The sequence below is a fragment of the Grammomys surdaster genome, unplaced genomic scaffold (genome assembly GCF_004785775.1).
Source record: "Grammomys surdaster isolate TR1022 unplaced genomic scaffold, NIH_TR_1.0 136, whole genome shotgun sequence".
NCBI lineage: Eukaryota > Metazoa > Chordata > Mammalia > Rodentia > Muridae > Grammomys > Grammomys surdaster.
In genome coordinates this window covers 4,073,430-4,096,983 of record NW_021604594.1, presented here as the reverse complement: position 1 = coordinate 4,096,983, position 23,554 = coordinate 4,073,430, and the positions used below count along the sequence as shown (strand labels likewise).

Sequence of the window (23,554 nt, the reverse complement as noted above, 5' to 3'; positions counted from 1 at the left end):
ATTACTATTATTATTATTATTTGAGATAGAATTCTTTGTGTAACCCTGGTTGTCCTGGAACTGCCCTGTGGACCTGTCTGATCTTGAACTCAGAGATCTGCCTGCCTCTATCTCCCAAGTGCTGGGATTAAAGGCATGTGCCACTACCATCTAGCCAAAACTAAATGTATTTTTACACACACATAAATAAATGAATATACTCTAAGGAAAGGTAGCAGCGTGAAAAGGAGAACACAGGGATGTCATGGGCAGAATGGCATGTAGTTCCAGAGTTTTTCTTATCCTTTCTTAAAAAAATCATATTTTAAATTTATATTTATTTGATGTAATAAACTATGATTATGCTTTAATGTAAAATTACTCTTATATAACACCACTTGAGAGAAATGACATATAGAGGATGGTAAACATACTTTGAGAAACGAAAGACCTATATGAAGAACAGGAATCAAGTTTGAAAAAAAGGAATATATAGTTTATTAAACCTATTTTAACAAGTGTTAGAAAAGTCGATGCAAAATCACACTAATTATCAAGAAAGCAAAGGAATCTGTTTGCATGAAGCATAAACAACAACATATCAGGAGGCTTGCCAGTCTTAGAACCAGAGATCTCACATTGCTCCCTGTATCCTCACAAAACCTTAGAATCCCAGAGTAAAGAAGTCTGCCCTCTTTCAAAATGGCTGAAGTGTCTACAGCCTCCGCAGAGAGCATGGTCGGAAGTTACGCAACCCATAAGGCCGCGCGGCTCTTACGGTCAGAAGAGTTTCCGCCATTTTTGAAAACTGGGAAAGATCCTTGCTGGAGTAGAGGCAGCCGTTGCGATGGCAGCGTTTGCGGTGGATCCCCAGGCGCCCACGTTGGGTGAGTGAACCACGGCCTCCCTGGTGGCTCAGCCAGCGCGCTGTGGACTGGGAGCCGGCCGCCACACGCCAGACAGGGAGCAGGGAGCGCTGTGGCTGCTGACATCTGGGGCGGCGGTACCCGGGAGCCCTACACTGCGCCCGGCTCCACTGTGGTCCCCTGTCCCGCACCCCGAAAGCGTGCAGGAGGATGGGCCCAGAACCCTTGTCGGGGTGATAACCCGCTGTCGCGGGGCCACCTAGGTTTCTAGGTTCTGTTTTAACGTCACAAAATAAATTTGTATATAAATGCATGACCTAGAACCAACTTGGCTCGCCCCACCTCCTCTGCCTTTTACTTTGGAACGCTCTATTGGACGACTGTTGATTCTAAAAATTCATTTCCATTATTTGTTGGGGAAACGTTCCGAATATGCCGAATTTGGAAAAAACAAATTAACATGTTGATTTCCCACTCTCGCTGAGTTTTGTGAGTAATGACAACGGTCATATTCTACAACAGAAAACAAAAACAACCTGTCTACAGTTTCATAGAAGTATCGTAGTATTATTAGTTTATAACTCCCTGAGCTTGTTAAAGAGAGTAAGCATTGTATATATTGTGCAGAATTAGCTTTGTAGATTCAAATGGCCTGTAATACTTGCCACGTTTGGGGGTAAAAAGTTGTTTTAAGAATAGCGTTACTTTACTGGGCGGTTGTGGCTCATGCCTTTGATTTGAGCACTTGGGAGGCAGGGGCAGGCAGATCTTTTGAGTTTAGGGCCAGCCTGGGCTAGAGTGAGTTCCACGATAGCCATGACTATACCGAGGAACCTTCTATCAAAATACAAAACAAAACATTAAAAACCCAAAAAACCAAAAACAAACAAAAAACAAAACAAAGGGAGAAAAGGAATAATGTAACTTGATTTTTTTTTAGCGCGTCATAAAAACTGAAGAATAATGTCAGTAATATAGATACATTAAAACTTGCTTGAAGATGTTGATTTAGGTATTTTTCATATTAACTTAGAGATCAGGACACTTCATTAGCAGTTCCAGGTTTTTCTGTTCAACATTTGGAGAGCATTTTTTCTTGTGTAATAAATGTGAACACATTCTTGTATATTGCCTAGCTTATAATCTGACATTGTCCGATATTAACTGTTCAGAGTCATATGTTGCACATTTTTCAGGTGTCTGCTGGTCTGACATCCTCTCAATACCTCACCAACAGACTGCTCTCTGAGTAAGACAGTGCAGCACTACATAGTTAGGCGCAGAGATTGAGAAGTGGAATTTCATACATGCAGGATGCAATCATTAAGCCTTTATGTTTAGTCATGAAGGGATTAGTGACAGTCTGGCTTCCTACTTTATCACTGTGTATTTAGGTAACCAAACTATTCTTAACCTAATTAGATTTTAATTTATATAATGTGCAAGTGTATGGATGTGTTGTGTGTCCTGGGGACTGAATTTAGGCTTTTTTTTTTGTTGTTTGTTTGTTTCTTTGTTTTTTCGAGACAGGGTTTCTCTGTATAGCCCTGGCTGTCCTGGAACTCACTCTGTAGACCAGGCTGGCCTTGAACTCAGAAATCCGCTTGCCTCTGCCTCCCGAGTGCTGGGATTAAAGGCGTGCGCCGCCACTGCCCGGCCTGAATTTAGGCTTAATGGCAAGGACTCTAACCCATTGAACCACCTCACCAGGCCTTGACCTAACTCTTACACCTGTCAGAATTTCCCTATCCCTTTGTAGATGGTAGTTTGTGATGTTACCAAAAACTTTGTATTTTGTTACTGGTCTTTTCTAAATATCTATTTAGAATATGCTTTTGTTGAGACTTCTGGTTTGAGTTTCTTTCTTTTAAGATATGTAATAGCTTTACAAAAGAGTTACAATATTTCTTTACACCTTAGTGTATGTGTGTACATACACACATATCTACATACATTTTTTTTGAGGGGGAGGGAGTTTAAAGACAGGATTTCTTTCTATAGCCCCTGGCTATCTGGAACTCACTCTGTAGACCAGGCTGACCTCAAATTCAAAGAGACCTGCCTCTGTTTCCCAAGTGCTGGGATTAAAGGCCACCACCATCCAGCCTTTTTTGACACTTGTTTTATCTTTCCGAATTATTTTGTTTTTTCTTCCCTCATTTTAAATTTAAACTTAATATCCAGATCTGCAATAATGTAAAAAGAGGAAGGATAAGTTATTGAAAGCTTTGGAATATCAGAAAACAAGTATTTAGGCTATTTAGAAGTTAAGCATCAGTTAGTAAAAACAACATAACTCTCATGCCAAACATCAGGCTTCTCTGAATACAATAAATCATACAAAGGCTTACTACCTAAGCCAGGAAATTAAGTGTTCATCAGCAGAAATGCAAATTCTTTGTTACCACTTTATTAAGGTTTTGAATTATAAGATGCTGGTAGATTGTTAAGTACTTACTGAATATAGTCTATCAGGTCAAGTGCTATACTTGTTACATAATAATAAAAGCTGTGAGTGGATACTACCCTTATGCTTATTTTGCTAAGAGAACCTGACTCCACATCTCTATGTGGCTTGTGCTTTTCTTACTGTTTAATTTTACTGTGTTACTCAGTTACAGTTTTCTTATCCTCAAAATGGGAATAATCATATCTGCCACTTGAGAAGGTTAATTTTTAAAAAATATGTATTTGTTTTTTATATGTACTTGGGTGTTTTGGTTGCATTAATGTCCTGTACCACATGTGTGCCTGGTGTCTGAGGAAGCCAAAAGAAGGCATCAGATCTCATGGAATTGGACTTTTGTAAGCCACCATTTGAGCACTGGGGATTTAATCTGGAACAGCATCCAGTGATTTTAACTACTGAGGCATCTCTTCAACCCTAGAAGATTAATTTTGAGTTGATAGTTATAAAATATTAGTTCTTTCTTTAGACTGGTTTTATGTTGGGGAAACTTTTGTTGATTACAGTTTTCCCAATGTTGTTTTTAATGAATTTAAGATAAATGATCTGAAAGTAAGTTTTATAGCTCTTTTTAATATATTTCTGAATTAGAAGGTAAGTTCTAGCTTCGTTAGTGTTGTAATGTGTGCATTACTACATTTTTACTACTGAAATAATTCAGTGTTTTATGTATAGCAAAGAAGAAACTAAGCTAAACACATTGTTTCTGATTTGTCAATATTTGTATAAAAATTGGTGTATTCTTGTTTTTGTAGAATTCTTGTGTATTCTTGTAGAAACACAGATGTAGGAATAAATTATTCTGCATGTATTAGAGATTTCTTTTTAAATAATAAGCTAAGGTTTTCAAAATGATGCTTTTAAATCAGTGAAATAGTATAACCAGGAACACCTGCCAAAGATTAACCTGTGAGTGTGCCTTACTGTAGGGAGCTTGTATAACATGAGCAAAAAGTCCTGGATTGGATCTCTAGCATCGTAAAATATGGGTGAAAGATTAATGTTGTGAATACAAGATCATTTCACATTTTGGAATTCAACTAAAGTTCATAGTATTTAATTTTTGATTAAATTATTCAACTTTTATCATAAATTTCTCTGTTTGTAAGGTACTATAATGGAAATTGCTTTATTTTAATCTGTTTTTGATGAATTTAGGATCTGAACCAATGATGTTGGGTTCACCTACTTCCCCAAAGCCAGGCGTTAATGCCCAGTTCTTGCCTGGGTTTTTAATGGGGGATCTACCAGCTCCAGTGACCCCACAACCTCGACCACTTAGCGGCCCTTCAGTAGGAGTCATGGAAATGAGATCACCTTTACTTGCAGGTGGGTTAATTGTTCATGGTGGTCTTACGGTACATCAGGATGCATAGTAGAATTTCAGCGAAGTAATGGTATAACACTCTACCTCACCAACACATTATTATTGGTTTTTAAATGTTTTTATTATAAGGTTATGCCTTAGCCTGTCCTGGTGGTAAGCCCCTATAATCTGGCACTCAGGAGGTTGATGTAGAATCGTGAGTTTAAGACTAGTCACATAGGGTATTTCAGGCAAGTTGGGGCTATAAGGTAATACCCTCTCTAAAAAAGCCTTATACGTAGCCAGACATAGTGATGAAAGTCTATATAATTCATCATCTAGCAAATAAAGGCAAGAAGTTTGGGAGTTTAAGGACATTCTTCCCCTCACTGTGATTCTTGGAGGTCAGCTTGGGCCATAGGAGACCTGTCTCAAAACAATAAAATACAAACCAATAAGCAACTACCAGAGAATCCCACAAGAAATGAAGGTATACTTTTCCACCTCAGGCTCTTGACTAAGTGGTAAGCCCTGCTGTATATGCTAATTCTTTTATATTTCTCTCATTAAAAAAATCAGTTTGATAGGCAGCAGTGCTCCATTTTTCAAAAAAATAAATCGTATTTCAGAAGATGAATCTGAAGCTAAATAATAATTTGACAAACTTGCTCCTAGTGGCAGTTTTGAACCTAGGTTAGTTTTGTTTTCTAGTTTGGACTCTGAGTAGCCAGATGGCTTTTGTTCAGTGTCAAATAAAGGCCTGAGCTGTTTCATTGTTTACCGTTGCTTATATGACAAAAGTTGGTCCTCCTTCTATGTTAAATAGGATCTGTTTAATTTTGATAGTCAAATTCCATACTGGGGTGATTTAAATTATTCAGGTCAATATATAATGGAGTTGTTTAATACCTACTTTCAAGGAAGAAATGGGATTATATTTTCTTTTGAGATAGGCTTTTGATATGTTGTCTATCCTGGCCTTGACCTTGTTGTAATTCAGGTGATCTGCCAACTCATCTGCCTGGGTAGTTCAGACCAAGGGCATAAATCATCATGTGGTCCTGAGATTGATCACATTGGGTATTAAATGTGAAGCATATAGTAGAGAAAGCAATGTTACATGTGTTTTTAAAAACTAAAATTTCCAATAGCAGTTTATTCTGAAACCTTTTATTCAAAGTGCATTCTGCAGCTCACCAGTATTGTGATGTCACTTGGAAGCTTGCCAGAGGTGTAGTCACAGGTTCCATTTGTACCATTTGAATCAAAGCCTGACTTCAAACAAGAGCCCCAGGTGACTGTTAAACATTCAAGTTTGAATAGCTGTAGGAAACAAGTTTATTTCAAAATCACAAACTAAATGTACCTTGCAAGAGACATGAGCAGTTACTTTGTTTTCACCTGACTGCTTTTGTCCGTTGTAGGGGGCTCACCACCACAGCCAGTTGTACCTGCTCATAAAGATAAAAGTGGGGCTCCACCTGTTAGAAGTATCTATGATGACATTTCCAGCCCAGGACTTGGATCAACACCTTTAACTTCAAGAAGACAGGTGATAAACGAATTCCTATGCTCAATAGTTAGTCATTTTGTGGTTTTGTGTGGTTATACAGTGAGGTCAGTAATTAGAAAATTTTCCCTAATAATTCTGAAGTAACTGTGAGTCTAGAGTAAGCATTAAGTACGTGTGTATTCTACTTACATTAACATGAAATGTACTTAAGATGTCCTAGGATCCAAAGGTGGGCATGCTGGCATGCGCCTGTAGTCCCAGTACTAGAGGCTGAGGCAAGGCAGGAGCACGAAAAGTTTGCAGCTGACCTATTCTATAGAGCAAGATCCTGTATTAGCCAGAGAAAGAAAGTGGTAGACTATAGAATGTTTTCTCATGTGAGTAGTTTTATGGGTTAGGTATGTCTTATTAACCAGTTCATGTTCCCAACCTGATTATTGTAAATGTAAGAGTTTTAAGTCATTCTACTTGTTTAAGCATAAGATTTGTTTATTTTTTTCCTAGAAAAAAGTAAGTGAAAATTCAGTGTTGTATTTGGAGGTTGAATGTTTAAAATAATGGTTTGAGAACTTTGGTGGTGGTGGTTTTGAGACAGGGTGTCACCATGTAGTTCTGGCTGACCTGTGATTTTCATAGATCTCTGTTTCTGCCTCCCAAGTGCTGGAATTAAAGGTATGTGTCACCATACCTGGCCTGAGAGTTTTGTTTTAGGAATTTTTTTATTTATATGAGACCAGTATTCTTTTACAAAGAACTGTCTTCTGTAGATTGATGAGCTAGTCATTTAGTCAGCTCTTCTGTCAGTGTTGTGATGGTCCTCAGTACAGGTGTGTGGTGCCATGCCTGGCTCGCATAGGTAACGTTCTTAATGGACAGTGCTCTTCTAGGTTTACCATATCCAGAACATCGTGAATAGGGATCATTCTGAAGGTTAAGTAAAATCTGATGTGCAGCTTAGTATGACAACCACTGGCTTCTGGATTCATGACCATTCTCATTATTATTCTGATGCATGAAGAGAACTAGCATTAGTTATTAACTCGTTTGAAATGTTGGCAAGACTTGTAGGTCATAGCATATACCAATGTTTTTTATTTTAAGTGTGAATATTATTAATTGATGAGGGCCAAAATTAGTTGTGTTCTCAAGATACCATGCTCAGCTCTGGTTTGGATCAGATAGTTGGAGAGTGGGTAGGTTTTTTGTTTCTTTCGTTGTGTTTATAGGAGGATTTAAAACAGATTTATTTTATTTGTGAGTATGTATATCTCTTTGTGGGTATGTGCTACTGCGGGTGCCCTGGGAGGTTAAAGGAGGGCTCTGGATCCCCTTGGGCTGGTTTTAGAAGCCTTTGCAAGCTATCTGTCATGGTTGCTGGGAACTGAACTCGGGGCTTCTGGAAAGCAAGTGCTTCTTTTAACATTAGAGTCATCTCTCTGGCTTCTATTAATGGGTTTCTAACTCTAAAATATTTTCCTATTTAGAGATGCTTAATGATATTTTCCTCTTGGTAATGTTTTACTGAGTATTAAACATAAGTTGTCTTTTGTTGTCATTTGAATGTGTTGTTTTATAGTTTATGTCTTTTGGTTTTTCGGTTTTTCAAGACAGGGTTTCTCTGTATAGCCCTGGCTGTCCTGGAACTCACTCTGTAGACCAGGCTGGCCTCAAACTCAGAAATCCACCTGCCTCTGCCCCCCAAGTGCTGGGATTAAAGGCGTGTGCCACCACTGCCCGGCAGTTTATGTCTGTTTAAAAATGTATTAATTTTTCTCTTTTTCTGTGTGAATTTGATGAAGAAATTATCATTATATTTATTAGCTTGAGTATTGTTTATTGGTAAATAAGACCAAATAGCTACTATGTTACTATTAATTCCTATAAAAGTTTTTCTTCATCCAATGTAACTTCTTTTAAATTGAGTGTTTTCTGTTTTGTTTTGTGTGTGTATGTGTATGGGGCACACAAGTGCCGAGATGCACTGTGGAGGCCACAGGATAGAATGTAGGAGTAGGTCCTCTCTTCCCACCAGGTGGATCTAGGGATTGAACTCAGGTGTTAAGCTTGGCAGCAAGAGCACATGACCTGAGCTGTCTCATTACCCTCAGGTCACCAGCCTCATGTTTCCTAGTTTAAAATATATACTAAAGGAGCCAAAGGAAATTTGACCTTGTCATATTTTGGGTTAATACTGGTCAAGACAAAAGATAAAAAGTGATACTCCACCTTTAAAAGTGTGAGCTTGGGCAGTGGTGGCACATGCCTTATTCCCAGCACTTGGGAGGCAGAGGCAGGCGGATTTCTGAGTTTGAGGCCAGCCTGGTCTACAGAGTGAGTTCCAGGACAGCCAGGGCTACACAGAGAAACCCTGTCTCAAAAAACCAAAAAAAAAAAAAAAAAAAAAAAAAAAAGAAAGAAAGAAAGAAAGTGTGAGCTGATAGAGACAAGTCTAGTTAGTACACTATAGGAATTCAGTTATTAGAGAAGCTTATCTATTGAGTTTTTGGTGGTTATTGTGTTTGTGTTTTTAACTTAGTGCTCTTTTCATGTAGGCAAATATTTCAGTGTTGCAGAGCCCTCTTGTTGGAGCTACAACTCCTGTGACTGGTGAGTCCTTACTCAGCTTCTGTTTTCTGCTCTCCTGTTCACCAACACTTTCATTCTTTACATTTGGAGGCTGTCTGAAATGTCAGTAATCTTTAGGAAGACAATGCTTTGTGTAGATTTCTTTGTGAATTTGCAGATAGGATAGTCTACCAAAAGTATTAAGACTTAAGAATGCATACTTAATAGATTTTTCAAGTAGTTCTTGAATTATTAAAAACTGTATAAAATAAAGAGTTGCCACAAGTGGGAAGAAGACTCAGATCAAACAGTATGGGTGTTTTAAGGGGTATCAGCACTGAGCTGTAAGCCTAACAGCCACTGAGAATATATAATCCCTGGTTTGTCTTTAACCACCTTCTAACCACTCTCAGTATTATCCTTAGGACATGGTCCTTTATACATGTTTCTCTTCCTATTCAATGTTTTCAGCTGCTCAGAAACAACCTGTGTGAAAGAGAACAAACACAGTAGATAATCCTTACATAGACAACACTGGTCACAGGATTTATGTTTATAAACAAAATAAGCAGATTAGGAATCTCATTAGAAACTAATACGTTTGTGTAGAGGAGAGGGTATGGGGTAGAAGGGATTTACAGGTTTTTGTTTTGTGTTTTTTGGGAGTCTTGCTAATATGTAGCTCAGGCTAGTCTCTTAACTCCGGCCCTCCTATCTCAGCCTCTTGAGTGTTGTTAGGATTAGAGCTGTGCTATCTCATCTGGCCAGGCTTGGAGTTCTATAGAGTAGTATGTTAGTTTTCTATTGCTGTTTTATTAGTTACCATCTACTGAGTAATGGCTTAAGCTGGACTATGTATTGTGCTGTAGTTCTGGAGATGAAGAGCGTGCCATAGTTGTTAGTGAACTAGATGAGGGCACTGGAAAGGCTGTTGTAGTTTGTGGAGGAGGCTACTGAGAGTACAGTTTCCACCTTTTCTGTTCTAGAGACGGCTCCCTTTCCTTGGATGATGCTCTCTGTCTTCTACTTTTAATGTTAGCAGTTAATTTTTGACCATTCTTTTTGTTTTTTTTTGAGACAGTCTCACTATGAGGCTTTGGGTGTCATGGAGCTTGCTATGTAGATTACGCTGCCACTGATTCACAGATCTACCTGTCTCCCAAGTGATGGGATTAAAGGTGTGTGCCACCACACTGAGCATTCTTGTAGTTAAATCTCAGTTCATTTTTTATTTAGTAGCTCTGTGAGTATATTGGCCTCCTGAGTCTGTTAAAAAGCCAGATTAGCAGACTCAATTCTACCTGTAACTATCCATTTTTGCCAAATACTACAGAATAGTCCCCATATTCAGGAGATTAGGTTATGAACATCATTGGGGGTCATTATTTTACCTGTCCACAGGTATAAAAAAAATAGGCCGGGCGGTGGTGGCGCACGCCTTTAATCCTAGCACTTGGGGGGCAGAGGCAGGCGGATTTCTGAGTTCAAGGCCAGCCTGGTCTACAGAGTGAGTTCCAGGACAGACAGGACTACACAGAGAAACCCTGTCTTGAAAAACAGTAAATAAATAAATAAATAAATAAATAAAATAAAAATTCCAAAACCTGAAGTGAGGGAGGTAAGGAAAAAAATGTTTTAGACAGAAGGACAGGGAATAGTCCCTGATTCTGAGAGCCTGTCACATACATTATCAAAACTTAGACTCACTTGGTATTCTCCAAGTTTATATCCAATCCATCTGTGGATAGGAAAGTGCTGACTATCCTCACACTCACAGCCTGTCTGAAGTGAGGATAAACTGGGGGGTACTTTTGTTATTATTTAAGATCTAACATACTCGTTGATCCAGATGTATGCTGGACAAGGGATAAAGTGCCTAATGAAGCACAGGGAACAGAACACCACTACTCCCTGTCAGGAAGTTTTCTGTTACTATGACACCTGTTTATCTTTTTATAAATGACCAGCTTCAAGCACCTTTTTATTATTTGTTTTGTTTTAAGCTGAGAACATTATTCTCTTGGCAGTTTGCTGTTTCAGAATAGTGAACAACTGTCATTCTAGATACCTGTTTATCTCTCATTTTCTTTATTCTTTTTATTTTTTAGCAAAACACACATTTGAGTAGTTTTATCATAAAGGTTGCAGAATAAGTAAAACTCAAAACTCAGGGTGGAATTGCTTCCTTTTAATCCATATATGAGACTGGAATTTCTGAGACAAAGTTCCCTCGTTTTCTATTTTCTAGTGTTCTGTGGAAGTTGTTTGCCATGATGATTCGCGGCTGTTGGGGGAAATCTCTACATGGTTTCTGTTCTCAGTTTCATAGTGTGCCTTGGTGTGGAATTTTCTTCTGTTTTACTGGAATATTGATAGATAGATTCCTTAAGGCATAGCGTTTAGTTCTGAGGAACGTGAGTATGTATCTTGGATGCTTGTTTGCTTTCTTTTGCCTTCTGTCTTTGGGGATTTCCTTTTGTTTGTATTTGGATCCTTTGAAGATTTGAAATCCTGTTTTTCCCTCGTTGTTACTGTTCACATTTGTATGCTGCCTTCTCAGAGACTCCCTCCTCAGCGAGTCTTCTCTGTGGCATCTTCAGTTCCATTTTGTTCTTTGAAGGAACTTAAAAAAAATCTAACATCCTGTTCTTTTTAAAAGATGTCTAACCAGCTGAGGTTAATAGTTCTGTTCCTTTCTAGTTTTGTATACTTATTTTGTCATTGTTGATAAAAGCATAATTCTTGAACATAGCACTAAAGTGCTAGCTACATGGAATCTTTTACATAGGTAGGGGGTTGGAATTGGGGTCCACTGTGCTGCAGTGTAAGAGAATTGGATAATATGCCAAATATTTTGGGAAGGGACACTGGGAGCGTAAGTTTAGCTTATGTAGTTTTTTTTTTTCTTTTCTCAAAGAAAAGTCTTAATGGACATCAGTGTTGCCTGGCTGGTATTCTGAGTACAGATGGGCAAATTCATTTTCAGTATGCAGATTTTTACTTTCCTTTCTTGTCATTTTCACATACCTTCTTCTCTCTTCTGTGAGTTAGGCTCATTGATTTTTGAAGTATTTAGCTTCCATTTCTAGAGAGATAAAATCCTTGGTTTCATGGGATTGGGAGCCAGGGTCTTATGGTAAGAAGCAATTTCATTTGAGAGAATGCCTCCATCAGATTGGTCTGTAGGAAAGTCTGTGGGGCATTTTCTTGATTCAGTGATTCATCTGGGAGGGTCCAGCTCACAGTGGGCAGTGCCACTCTTCAGCAGGTAGTCCTGCCTTGTATAAGAAAGCAGAGCAAACAAGCCATGGTAAGCGGGCCTAAGAGCAGCATACCTCCAGGGTCTTCTAAGACAGAGACAGTGACAGTTACTATGTGTCTGGCTAGGATGAGCATGCCCTAAGCACCACTTTCCTTGTTACGTATGTTTCAAGTTAAGTTTCTGTTTCTCCAACCCCTCATATATTCTGTTCTAAATGTCTCATTTTAGAAATATATTTTACCTACTAAATCCATCTGTAATGAGGAGGAAATTGTGGGAAAGTCAAGGCAATAGGAACGTCTAGAATGATTGCTATTATTGTCTGGAGGGGCCAAAGGGAGTAGTGATGTTCTGTTCACTGTGCTTCATTAGGCACTTTATCCCTTGTCCAGAGTACGTTTGGATCAGTGAGTATGTTAGAGTATGTTAGATCGTACATACTGTTTCATAATCTTTTTTTAAGTTAATAACAAAAGTACCCCCCAGTTTATCCTCACTTCAGACAGGCTGTGAGTGTGAGGATAGTCAGCACTTTCATATCCACAGATGGTTTGGATATAAACTTGGAGAATACCAAGTGAGTCTAAGTTTTGATAATGTATGTGACAGGCTCTCAGAAACCATTGCTAGTGCTATTGTGATCTGTCTGGAGTGACCACGGATCTATAAGCTATCACATTCAATCTGAGGAGCCTACCAGGATTAAGAAAAATACTATCATTGGGCAAACTTCCCTGGTGTAGGTATTTCTAAACAGCAGTTCTAGTGTCCATTGGGCTGAGACTAAGTTCTTTATTCCAGGTCTGTCCTACTTGTTTTTATGGTATGGTGTTGTGGCCAAAACCTCCTTTTCCAGTGTTCATTTATCATATCATTTTGAAATTTGCTATAATTTTTCTTTTGTTTTCACTTATTTTGAAATAATTGGATCTGTTCATTAATTGAAGGGTAATTATGACTTTTGCCTTCCCTTTAATTTGATTTTATGAAGGATGTTTGGATAGTGATTTACCAAGGGAGATTAAATTATAGTCCAATCTGATGTGGTTTGATAGGTACTTTTTTTTTCATCTTAAGCATAGTATGTAGGTACCAGAAGTTTGATTTAAAGGAAGTGAAATCAGTGGAGCAATTAAATATTAGCTTGGTGGGGAGCAATTATACTAAACTTATGTAAATACTTTTCGATTAGTATAAGTAATTGCGTTTTTTAGGTTAGTTGACAAGGCAAAGATTAGATTGCTTATTCATTTGAGACTTAATTTTAATTTGTCTTTTTAAAGGTCATATTGGTTGTCTCAACTTGAGCCTTAATTTAATTTCTTGCTCAAAGATTATTACATAACTAAACTGTATCTTAATGGTTTTATAGGGCATAAAAAATTGAATTGGTTTTATAGTAATGTGCCTTTTATTGTCTTTGGCTTATTAAAGGCTTATCTTTGTAGTAAGAATTAATTAGATTTTAAAGAGATGTTTGATAAGGCTTATTTATTTATTTATTTGTTTGTTTATCAGGCACAATATCATTGTATAGCCCTGGCTGGCCTGTATCTTGCTATTTAGACCAGGGTGTCTTTGAACTCACAAAGATCCTCTTGCCACCCAAGTGTTGGGACTAAAGATGTGCCACTGTAACTGACAAGATGTGTTTTTAAGTGTGTGTGTGTGTGTCTGCGTCTGAAGGTACATTTAAGTAGTGTCCACAGAGGGCATTGCACTCAGGTGTGAGTTGCCTGACATGGGTGCTGAGAACTAAAGCTCACGTCCTCTACAAGAGGATGTGCTCTTTACTGCTCAGCCAACTCTCCAGTTCTGAGGTATTCCATTATAAATGTCTCATTTTAAAAATACATTTTACTTATTAAATACATCTGTGATGACGTGAAGAATAATTTTTTATTTTGTATTTTTTATTTATTTTTATATTTATTTATTTATTTATCTAGGTTTTTCGAGACAGGGTTTCTCTGTGTAGCCCTGGCTGGAACTCACTGGCTGGCCTCGAACTCAGAAATCTGCCTGCCTTTGTCTCTGCCTCCCAAGTGCTGGGATTAAAGACGTGTGCCACCACTGCCCAGAAAAGAAGAATAATTGTTCAGTGTGTTATAATATGTTATAGTTTCTTCCTATATTGTGATGATTAAGAAAAAAAGAAAAGGAAAACACTGCAACAAAAGCACAAGGTCTTGTTGACTCACAGTTCAGGCTACAGCCTATCATTGTGGAGAAGCCGAGGCAACACTGACTTAAAGCAGCTGATCAAAATACATCCACACCAAAGAGCAAAGAACTGTGAGTCATTGCATGCGTGTCTGTGTTCAATATAATTTCTCCATTTTTACAATTCTACATACCAGTGAGGAGACAGCACCACCCACAGAAGACAAGGCTTCCCACTTAAGTTATGCAATCAACAGAATCCCTTACAAGCATACCTACATTCTAGACTGGTGTAGCCAGTTCCTCATTGAGACTCTACATTGTGTCAAGTGGACAATCAAAGCTAAGGATCCCAGAATATATGTGGTTAGCCCTCTTTTAAGTTTAAGTTTGTTTTCTTCCTGTCTCCCCATTTATTTTGACCGTGGATTTATGTACACCTGCCATGACACGCATGTTGAAGTCAGGACAAATTGTAGAAGTTAAATCTTCCACCATGAGGATGTCAGGGATGCAACTCTAGTTATCAGTCATTTTCTTAGTGGAGAGTTCCTTTACCTGGCACTGAGCCATCCAGCTGGTTTTCGAAGAGTTTTTAATAAATGTAGTAGGTCTGGTTTGATCTAACCTTTTTCCCAAAGTAAAGGCTACATTAATAGGTTGGATTAGATGGCTTTCTAAGCCTAAGTTACGTAGGTTACTTAGGAGAATGGAGATGTTTGACGTTTTAGGTGACCTTTTCTCCCCCCCCCCCTTAGAAATGCATTGTTACATTGTAGTTTTTCTTAGAGAACTTCAGTTGGCTTTTTGGTTGTTTGGAGTTTGAACTATGTTGCGCTACTAAAACTGTAAAGACCTTTGATGTAGACTAAATGCATTCCACATCGTGAGATGAATAGGAGACACTGGGGCCAAGGTGGAGTGTTACTGTCTGAAATGTCCTCTACAGGTTTGTGTTTTGAATGCTCGTTCCTAGTTTAAGCTGCTATTTTGAAAGCTGTGAAGAAACCCTTAGGAGATTGGGTCTGCCTAGTGAAAGTAGTTTAGAAGAGGTGAGATTGTTTGGCCAGCCTGCTTGAGTTTCCTGGTCTGCTGCAATATGAACGTCTGCTCTACCGTACACTCCCATTGTCACAGAGGGAGCTGCTGAGCTGCTGTTTCATCTTGCTTTCTCCACTGTGATGGCCTTGAATCCCCCTGAAACCATGAGCTCACAAACCCCTTTCCTTTATAAGTTATATCTGTTAGATTCTTGGTCATCAATGTACAAGAGGAACTAATACACATTGAATGTAATTACTGTGGTAGAGAGGGCTGCGGTAGTCAGGAGCAGAGCTTACCTGACCACTGGCCAAGATGGGCCTTATTGTAATTTGTTCATTTACTAAAGAAGTCTGTATTGTCATTTAAAGATAGGAAATTAAAACAAAAATTTTAAATATGTGTTCATTTAAAACTAAACCTTTGGGGCTTGGGATTTGGTACACTTAGTAGTAAATCCATTTTATTGAACAATAATTTTGAAGTACAAATATTTTTTTCTAAGGTAAAAATAGTTTTCATGATGAGGAATGGTGAAGTTTTATGTTTCTAATGATTGGTGTCTAGTTTAGTAAGATACAACTATATTTTCATAATCTGCTTCTCAGTCCATCAAGCACATAATGAAGCTTTGGAAAAGTCAGGTGTGCTTACAGGGCAAGAGTGAAAAGGCAAATGAAACTTAATCATTAAAGGTAATTTTGTCTTGTCTGAGCCTGAGAGAGGGTCTTACAGTGGTCTATGGTCTCTGGATTACACTTGTGTATTGATACCTTGGTAAATACAGGTTTAACTAAGATTGTTGTGGGAGAGCCATGCTTCTGATTGCCTGTTAGAATGAGAATTCCAAGTCTTTTTTCCATGGTTTCCTTTCTTGTTAACTAGAGCATCCCATTTTCTGGTCTCCAGGCCTGTTAGGAAGTAAAATCACACATGTGTGGAATGACTTGATAATCTTCAGTGGGGTTCTGCTCTCTTACTTCATACTTTAGGCCTTCTCTGTCACTCTTGTCCACAGTTTTCCACTGATTTTTGTCTTCATCTGAGGCACACGCCACACCACAATCCTTATAGTAGTTTTTATAAAGGCTTCCCTATGAGCTGGTATTCCCAGTCTTCCCTAGTGTGCTCAGTGAGGAAGTAGTGGACTCTCTGCTTTTAACAACACCTGCCGCAGCCTTCTTGGGCCCTGCCTTGGCCATTGTCTCCACCTAGTTCCCACACTTGCATTGAGTTCTGTGTCGTCTTCACTCTGCCACCCCTGTGTTCACAGTTCGTGTCTTTGCTAACTGTCAATAGTTACTGTCTAGACTTGTCTCTTTTCTAGCATTACACAGTCTGTTTGTCGTTGTTCTAGAATCTAGGCTCCATTAGGGTTGATTGTGCTTGGTTTCATATTTTTATGATTTGTACTACTACGCTTGTAACATCAAGAATCATGTTCTATATATATATGAAGCGAGTTTCTGGATTGAATAAATTATTTCTATTGTAAAAGATAAAGAAAATTAATGTCTACTTAGAAATATATAGTCAAGACCTTTGAGATGAAATAAACTTACAGCAAGGTTTGGTGGCATACATCTGCAGTCTTAGATGTATGAGGATCAGGTGTCTTAAGAAGTAAGGAAGAAGTTAGAGTGTAGCTAGTGACAGTGCAGCCAGTGGCCTCACGTGTGTAACACTCTTGGTGTCATCCTCAGCACTGGGGTCAGGGGGAGGAAAAGGAGCTTCTGTTACTTTTCTGTTAGAAATCTACAAATGTTTAAAATGCTCATGATGTGACCTTAGTCATTAATTTCAGAATAACCAAACACTGAATCGTGCGGTGGCATGTACCTGTAATCTAAGCACAAAAGGCTGATGCAGGAGGATTGCAAGTTTGAAGCCAGCTTAGGCTATATAGTGAAACTTATTTCAAAGACAAAATGACAAATTATCCCAGTTATTAATGACTGTCTCTGTATGATAGTATGAAATGGCTATTGGCTACACTTTATGTTTCAAATCATTTATATCTAATGTCAGCTTTTAATATAATTTGCCCTGTGAACTAAGATCTTCGCTTTAAAATAAGCTCACGTGTTTTTAAAGCTCATGCGGTTTTACTAGTAACTAACTTTCTAAATTTACTAATATAGGGCAAAGCATGTTTAGTCCAGCAAATATTGGTCAACCACGAAAGACGACACTATCTCCTGCCCAGCTGGATCCTTTTTATACTCAAGGAGATGCTCTGACTTCAGAAGATCACCTAGATGACACTTGGGTGACTGTCTTTGGGTAAGGATTCTGGACCTGTTAAAAAATTACCCCACCCCAGTATTTGCTCATACTCTTAAGTATGCCACCTGAATTGTACAACTGAACAGTGGTCGAATTTACCTCACCGTCTGTTTATCAGCTCTATTCTGTTGCTGTTGCGTTTTGTACTGAGTTGCAGACAGCAGTGCAGATCATCCAATGCATACTGTCCACAACTGAACGTCATTAATTAGAACTTGATTTTGTGTCAAAGACTATTTGTGCATTTATTATTATTTAGTTATTTAGTAGTTGTTAAAGGTGAAGCTGTCCTGTTAGATTTAGGATCCCTTTTCTGCATTTTCTAATGGCTCCTTCTGTACTATAATAATCTCAGCTGGCTTGAACTGTCAGTGCTGAGATATGTTTATGTTCTGTGTCACAGTGGCACCCCTAGTCAGTATTCAATATTAGGAATGTGATGAAGCTCCTATATGCAGCAGAATAATTTTTATTGCCATAATAAGTTAAACACCCTAGAAATCTTTTATTTATACAGATGAAGAAATGGACTATAGACAAGAAAAAAAAAATCCCTCCCCCACCCCCATGCAGAGGATTACAACTCATTAAATAGCAAGAATTTCAGCAGAAACTGAGGTCTTTTGATTGCAGTTTGGTCTTTACACCAAACCATGTACAGGTTATTTATGAAAGTGTGATTGCCTTACTTATACTGGAATATATTGGTCCTACTATGTTTATTTTGGGAGTAAAATATATAAAGATAACATAAGGGGCTCCTTGAAGGAAGAATAAATAGTGGGCAATAAATATTTATTGGATTTTATTCATTTAATTTATTTTAAAATTTAAAAATTCAAATAGGAGTGCATGGTAGAAAGTCAGTCGTACTGTTTTCGTCCCCAGCTGTAACTGGGGGACAGTCCATGATGGCACTGCTTTGATTTTGTGACTGCTTTACTGAGAAGCAGGGCAACTCTATTCCCTTGTTTCCTTGGAAGCCATTGCAGAGCCCATGGCCCTGGCAGTTGAGTTGGCTGCTTGATTTTACCTTTCAGTATTTTAAATTTTCTATTTTCTCATGAAGGAGCAGTGTTGAGTATGCATGTTTGCTTCTGTTTTGGGGTTCAGAAGTAATAGTGTGACTTTGAAGATTTCAAGTAGTTAGAAAAAGCACTTGAAGTACTTGTAGTTATTTAAAGATATTTAAGATTTTGCTATGCTGTATCTTATTACTTTCATGTTTTAGCTATTCTATATGTGTTTCTTGAAACATTTTCTTTTAAGGAATAAAGCATTTAATTTGCTCATTTAAAGGAGATGTTTCTAAGATACATTATATGTTTCTCCTTTAACTAGTTTAACTTTTCTGTCAACTTGGGGTTGAAGTAATGAAATATTATCCATTGTCTTGGGTGATCATTTTAAGAGTAATAGAATATTAGATGCTACTGAAAGTGGCTGTTGAGCCTTAGACCATGTTTTATTTCTTAAATGCCACCCTCACTTGTAGCTGTTTTCATTTTTGTGTCTTACTTTTATTTGTTGCTTTTTTTTTTGAAACTAAAAATCTTATATCCAGAGATACATAAGTAAATGATGAAATTTGAGTTTTGAATGCAGTGTTCTTTTCACACTCATAGAGGAGTGGCTAAGATAGTATCCCACTCCATCTCTAGTTCCTGGCCTTGGACTCAGAGCTCCCTCTGCCCCTACTTTCCAAGTTCTGGGATTAAAGGCATGTGCCGTATTGATTTTAATGTATTTAATTTCACCTTTTTTTTTCTTTAGAGCTGTTTATTTGAACTTTTAGGCTAATCTATGTTAGTGGTTTGAAAAAGTTCAATTTTTTTTCTATATTGGAAATAACTATTACTGTTTTAATACAGAAAATCATGTCATTATTTGGACTACAAAAGAATTCACACCTTATTGTAAAATATTCAAACTATATAAGACTTAGTAAAGTATCCTCTTAAAGATATAGCTGTTAAAATTTTGAGTATTGCTTTTAAGTAACTTTGTAGCTTTGTTATTGATGTCAAGTTTTATTTTTGAGCACTAAATGCCTGAAATCTTAAGGTGATACTCAGTGGAGAGTGATACGGTATTATAATTTAAAACATTTACCCTTCTAGTCCTAACACACCTAGGTATTGCTCATAAATATGCACTGTCATGTGCATGTGCACACCTGCAGCTGGCTAGCTGTTGAAGAGCTGCAGAAATAAGTTATAGGGCTGGGAATTTGAAAATTTCAGGGCTGGAGAGATGGCTCAGCAGTTAGGAGCACTTACTCCTCTTCCAGAGGTCCTGAGTTCGGTTCCCAGCAACCACATGGTGCTTACAACCATCTGTAGTGGGATCTGATGCTCTCTTCTGGCATGTCTGAAGACAACGGTAGTGTACTTACATACATAAAATAATAAATCTTAAAAAAATATTAAAAAAATTCAGATATGGCTCTGGGCATGGAGTATAGTTGAGTCAAGGGTGACTGAAAGAATTTACTGTAGTGGGAATGGTATGGTAGTTTGCTTTTATATTGATAATGGAAATTGATGGTTTTGTCTGGGCAATTTTTCCCCCCAGGTTTCCACAAGCATCTGCTTCTTATATATTATTACAGTTTGCACAATATGGGAATATCTTAAAGCATGTGGTAAGGCTCACTCATTTTTTTTTCTTCAATTAACATTTTGGTTACGGAAAGAAAAGTTATAAACTGAAGAGTACTACTTCTTTTTGTCTTTTTTCTAAATTTAAATTTAGTTTTTATGCTCAATGAATATTTACTTTGGAGTCAGAAGACTCAAACTTGCGCAGTGTTAGCTGCTGGGAAGGGATGGTTGGGGTTAAGTGACCGTGTCAGGATGCACCCTCCTTCTTAACTAGTTTAGGCTCTTAGGATGGCTTGACTGTCTCATATACAGGGGTGGTTTTCTCCTAAGCTTTATTGGGAACAGAGGAAGTGGGGAACCCAGAGCTTCTGGAGTCTCTAAGAGCTTTTTGTCTTACAATGACCTTAAGAGATGTTTGTCCCATACACAGGCCAGACCCAGGGTACATTTCTGTTATTTCAATTCTCACGCCTACACAGTCATATTCATGAATATAGCTTTTAAGAAATCTCATAATAGTTGCTAATATAACTCTTCTGTGGGAGATAATTCTTTTGGAAGTTATTTTACTTCGAGGGAACATTTACCATGTTTTATTTTAGAGAGTTGAGATCTGGAGAGGAGTTATAGAAGCTGTTTCCATAGACCTTTCTGAATTCCAATGTGCAGTTTTTACAGGGGATCAAATAAAAAAATTAAAGTCAATTTTTCCTCATATTTGTATGCTAGGTGTGGATTTTGTATCTTAAGAAACAGTTTTGTTTTTTCCAGATGTCTAACACTGGCAACTGGATGCATATTCGTTACCAGTCTAAATTGCAAGCCCGGAAAGCCTTAAGCAAAGATGGGAGAATATTTGGAGAATCCATCATGATTGGTGTCAAGCCGTGTATAGATAAAGTAAGTTGTTAAGGAAAGAAAGTAGCTTACTTAGTGTGAGGAGTGCAGGTAAATTAACATTCCTGCCTGTCCTTTAGCCTCTCTTCTCTTCTTTCCCTAGCTTGTAAATCACAAGGTGTTAGAGATTATCTGTCTGCACTTCTCATTGTTTGAAAATGGAAAGGTAACTTGTGTAGAATACTAAAGTGAGGCCTAGATTTTAGTGTCTGAACTACTAACTCACTCTGACTTCTGCTCAGAGCTTATCAGGGTTAGTAAACTGTAATGACTGGTGCTGTCTCAGCATGGACACCTCACATGGATGCTGACTGACTGATAGCTTTAAATAGCTAAAGTTTTCTGACACTTGTTTCTGTTTCAGAACACTAAACTTTTTTTTTATATGTACCTTTTCAACATTAGTGAGTAGAATTTAAACTTTGTGGCTTAAAAAGATCCTTTGGAACACGTTGAAATAAGTGTATGCAAACCTTTTCCTGAATGCTGCATACTAGTTTCTGTGCCTGTTGCCAGTGCACACATGAACCAAGCAAAACAGACGGTGTTTCTTACACTCCGTAAGGGAACCTGAATAGGAAGAGAGACTCAAAGTCTGAAGCTGCTTAGTACCTGGAACCTCCAGAGTCCTCCCTTCCATAGGCCTATCTGATGGCACAACAGTAACTGTACAGTAACATGCATTAGGTTTGCTTCTGTTTGTCCTTTCTGACTCATCTTAGCATCTGCTATAAAATGCTTTAAAAAAAAGATTTCATACACGTATATCATGTATTTTGGTCTTTTCCATCCCCATTCCTCTCTCACATCCTCTGGAACCCTGTTCTTCCAAAACATCTATTTTGCTCAGACATTCTTGTTCTTGTGGTATATAATTAAATTGAGGTTGTTTGATGTGGATTAGATCTCAAATTCTAGGGAAGAAATATACTCTCTTCTCAAAGCTAAGTTTACTTAGAAACTTTATATGGTCAAGTATAGTAGTCTCTAATAATTTTTTTGTGTGTGTTTGGGTAAATATTATATAGTATTAGATAATGTGTCCCATGTTTCTTTGTTTCTCCAGAATGTCATGGAAAACAGTGACAGAGGAGTCTTGTCATCTCCATCTCTAGCCTTTACACCACCCATCAGGACCTTAGGCACGCCAACACAGCCTGGAAGCACTCCTAGGGTTTCTACCATGAGGCCTCTTGCCACAGCATACAAGGCCTCCACTAGTGACTACCAGGTATTCTTAGGATACGCAAGAGTCTGAGGTGTATGTAGCCCATTTACTGTTTCATTAGATCAGTGGGGTGTGTGTGTGTGTATGTGTGTGTGTGTGAAGGTTTCCTTGATGAAACCTTCAAACTTCTAAATTTCCCATTTTAAAGTTAGAGCCTTCACCAGTTCAAAGTTTTCTTTAATTTTGAAGCAGTTTCTTTATTTGGGCTGGGGACATAGCTCAGTGGTAGGCAGGCATTTTATTCAGCATGTGCCACAGGAATGTAGCTGCCCAGCAGCCATGGACGAACTGGGTTCACCTGAAAGGAGAGCTGGAAATGAAATAGAGACAGAGGGGTGAGAGAAGCATGGAGCCAAGACAAAGTTCTCTGATCAAGGCTCAAAGTTTAATATTTAGCTCTTGTATATATAGGGAAAGCCTCACCTAACCCATCCTTTGTTTCAGCTGGATTATATCACAAGACAAGCACAGTGGGCAGTCTATTTCTTCTAAGTTCCTGTAGGAAGTTGCACGGGCAGCCAGGGTGGATGACTCCACCTAGGTCCTATTACAGGTCTATTGTGGTAAACAAGGTCTTTCTGGCCTGCTCAAGGCTGGGGTACTGCAAAGCAAAAGAACAGTTTTTAAAATACCTTGAATGTTTTTCTACCCCAGATACATTTGTATACACACCCAAACACCTATTTTATACATTGCTGGTGTGAAAAAATATTAAACGATATCAAGTTGATTATAAAACTCATAAACAAAATCAAAAAATTTACAATAAAGTATTAGTTATCAAAGGAAGGTGACCAGCTTTTAGTATCAGAGATGAAAAAGTTGTCATTAAAAAAATGTAAAGAAATTCATTGCATTCTCAAGAATGGTATGGGAACTGAGATGATTAAGTTGTTATTGGCCTCGTGGATTTCCCAAGGATCCTGAATTTTGGTATGGGTTGTGATACCTGCACATGAAGTCTGTGTGTGCTGCTCAGCTGCGTGGGGGAATTTCCCACTGTAGTCTCCTGAAATTTGGAGATTAAAGAACTGGAGTTTCTTGTTAGTACTATTTAGATCTGTATTTTAAATTCCTCATTTTGCCGGGCAGTGGTGGCACATGCCTTTAATCCCAGCACTTGGGAGGCAGAGGCAGGCGGATTTCTGAGTTCAAGGCCAGCCTGGTCTACAGAGTGAGTTCCAGGACAGCCAGGGCTACACAGAGAAACCCTGTCTCGAAAAACCAAACCAAAAAAAAAAATCTTCATTTCATAGGGTTTGGTTTTACTTAGTTTTCTTTCTTTCTCTCCCTCCCTTCCCTCCCTTCCCTCTCTTTCCTTCCCTCCCTCCCTCCCTCCCTCCCTCCTTCCCTCCTTCCCTCCCTCCCTCCCTCCCTC

At 38.2% G+C, this 23,554-nt stretch overlaps 1 protein-coding gene across 1 annotated transcript in view; it reads left to right on the top strand.

The window, feature by feature from the left end:
- Window positions 1–739: 739 nt before the first annotated feature.
- The window catches only part of Nup35 (nucleoporin 35), a 23,972-nt gene continuing 1,157 nt past the window's right edge, over window positions 740–23,554 (top strand). Inside the window, exons 1-8 of the mRNA XM_028762926.1 lie at window positions 740–866; window positions 4,471–4,641; window positions 6,043–6,170; window positions 8,684–8,738; window positions 17,304–17,445; window positions 20,023–20,092; window positions 20,823–20,951; window positions 22,015–22,179. Of these exons, the coding sequence (XP_028618759.1) occupies window positions 827–866; window positions 4,471–4,641; window positions 6,043–6,170; window positions 8,684–8,738; window positions 17,304–17,445; window positions 20,023–20,092; window positions 20,823–20,951; window positions 22,015–22,179 (900 nt within the window). The 5' untranslated portion in view covers window positions 740–826. The remainder of the gene's footprint in view (window positions 867–4,470; window positions 4,642–6,042; window positions 6,171–8,683; window positions 8,739–17,303; window positions 17,446–20,022; window positions 20,093–20,822; window positions 20,952–22,014; window positions 22,180–23,554) is intronic.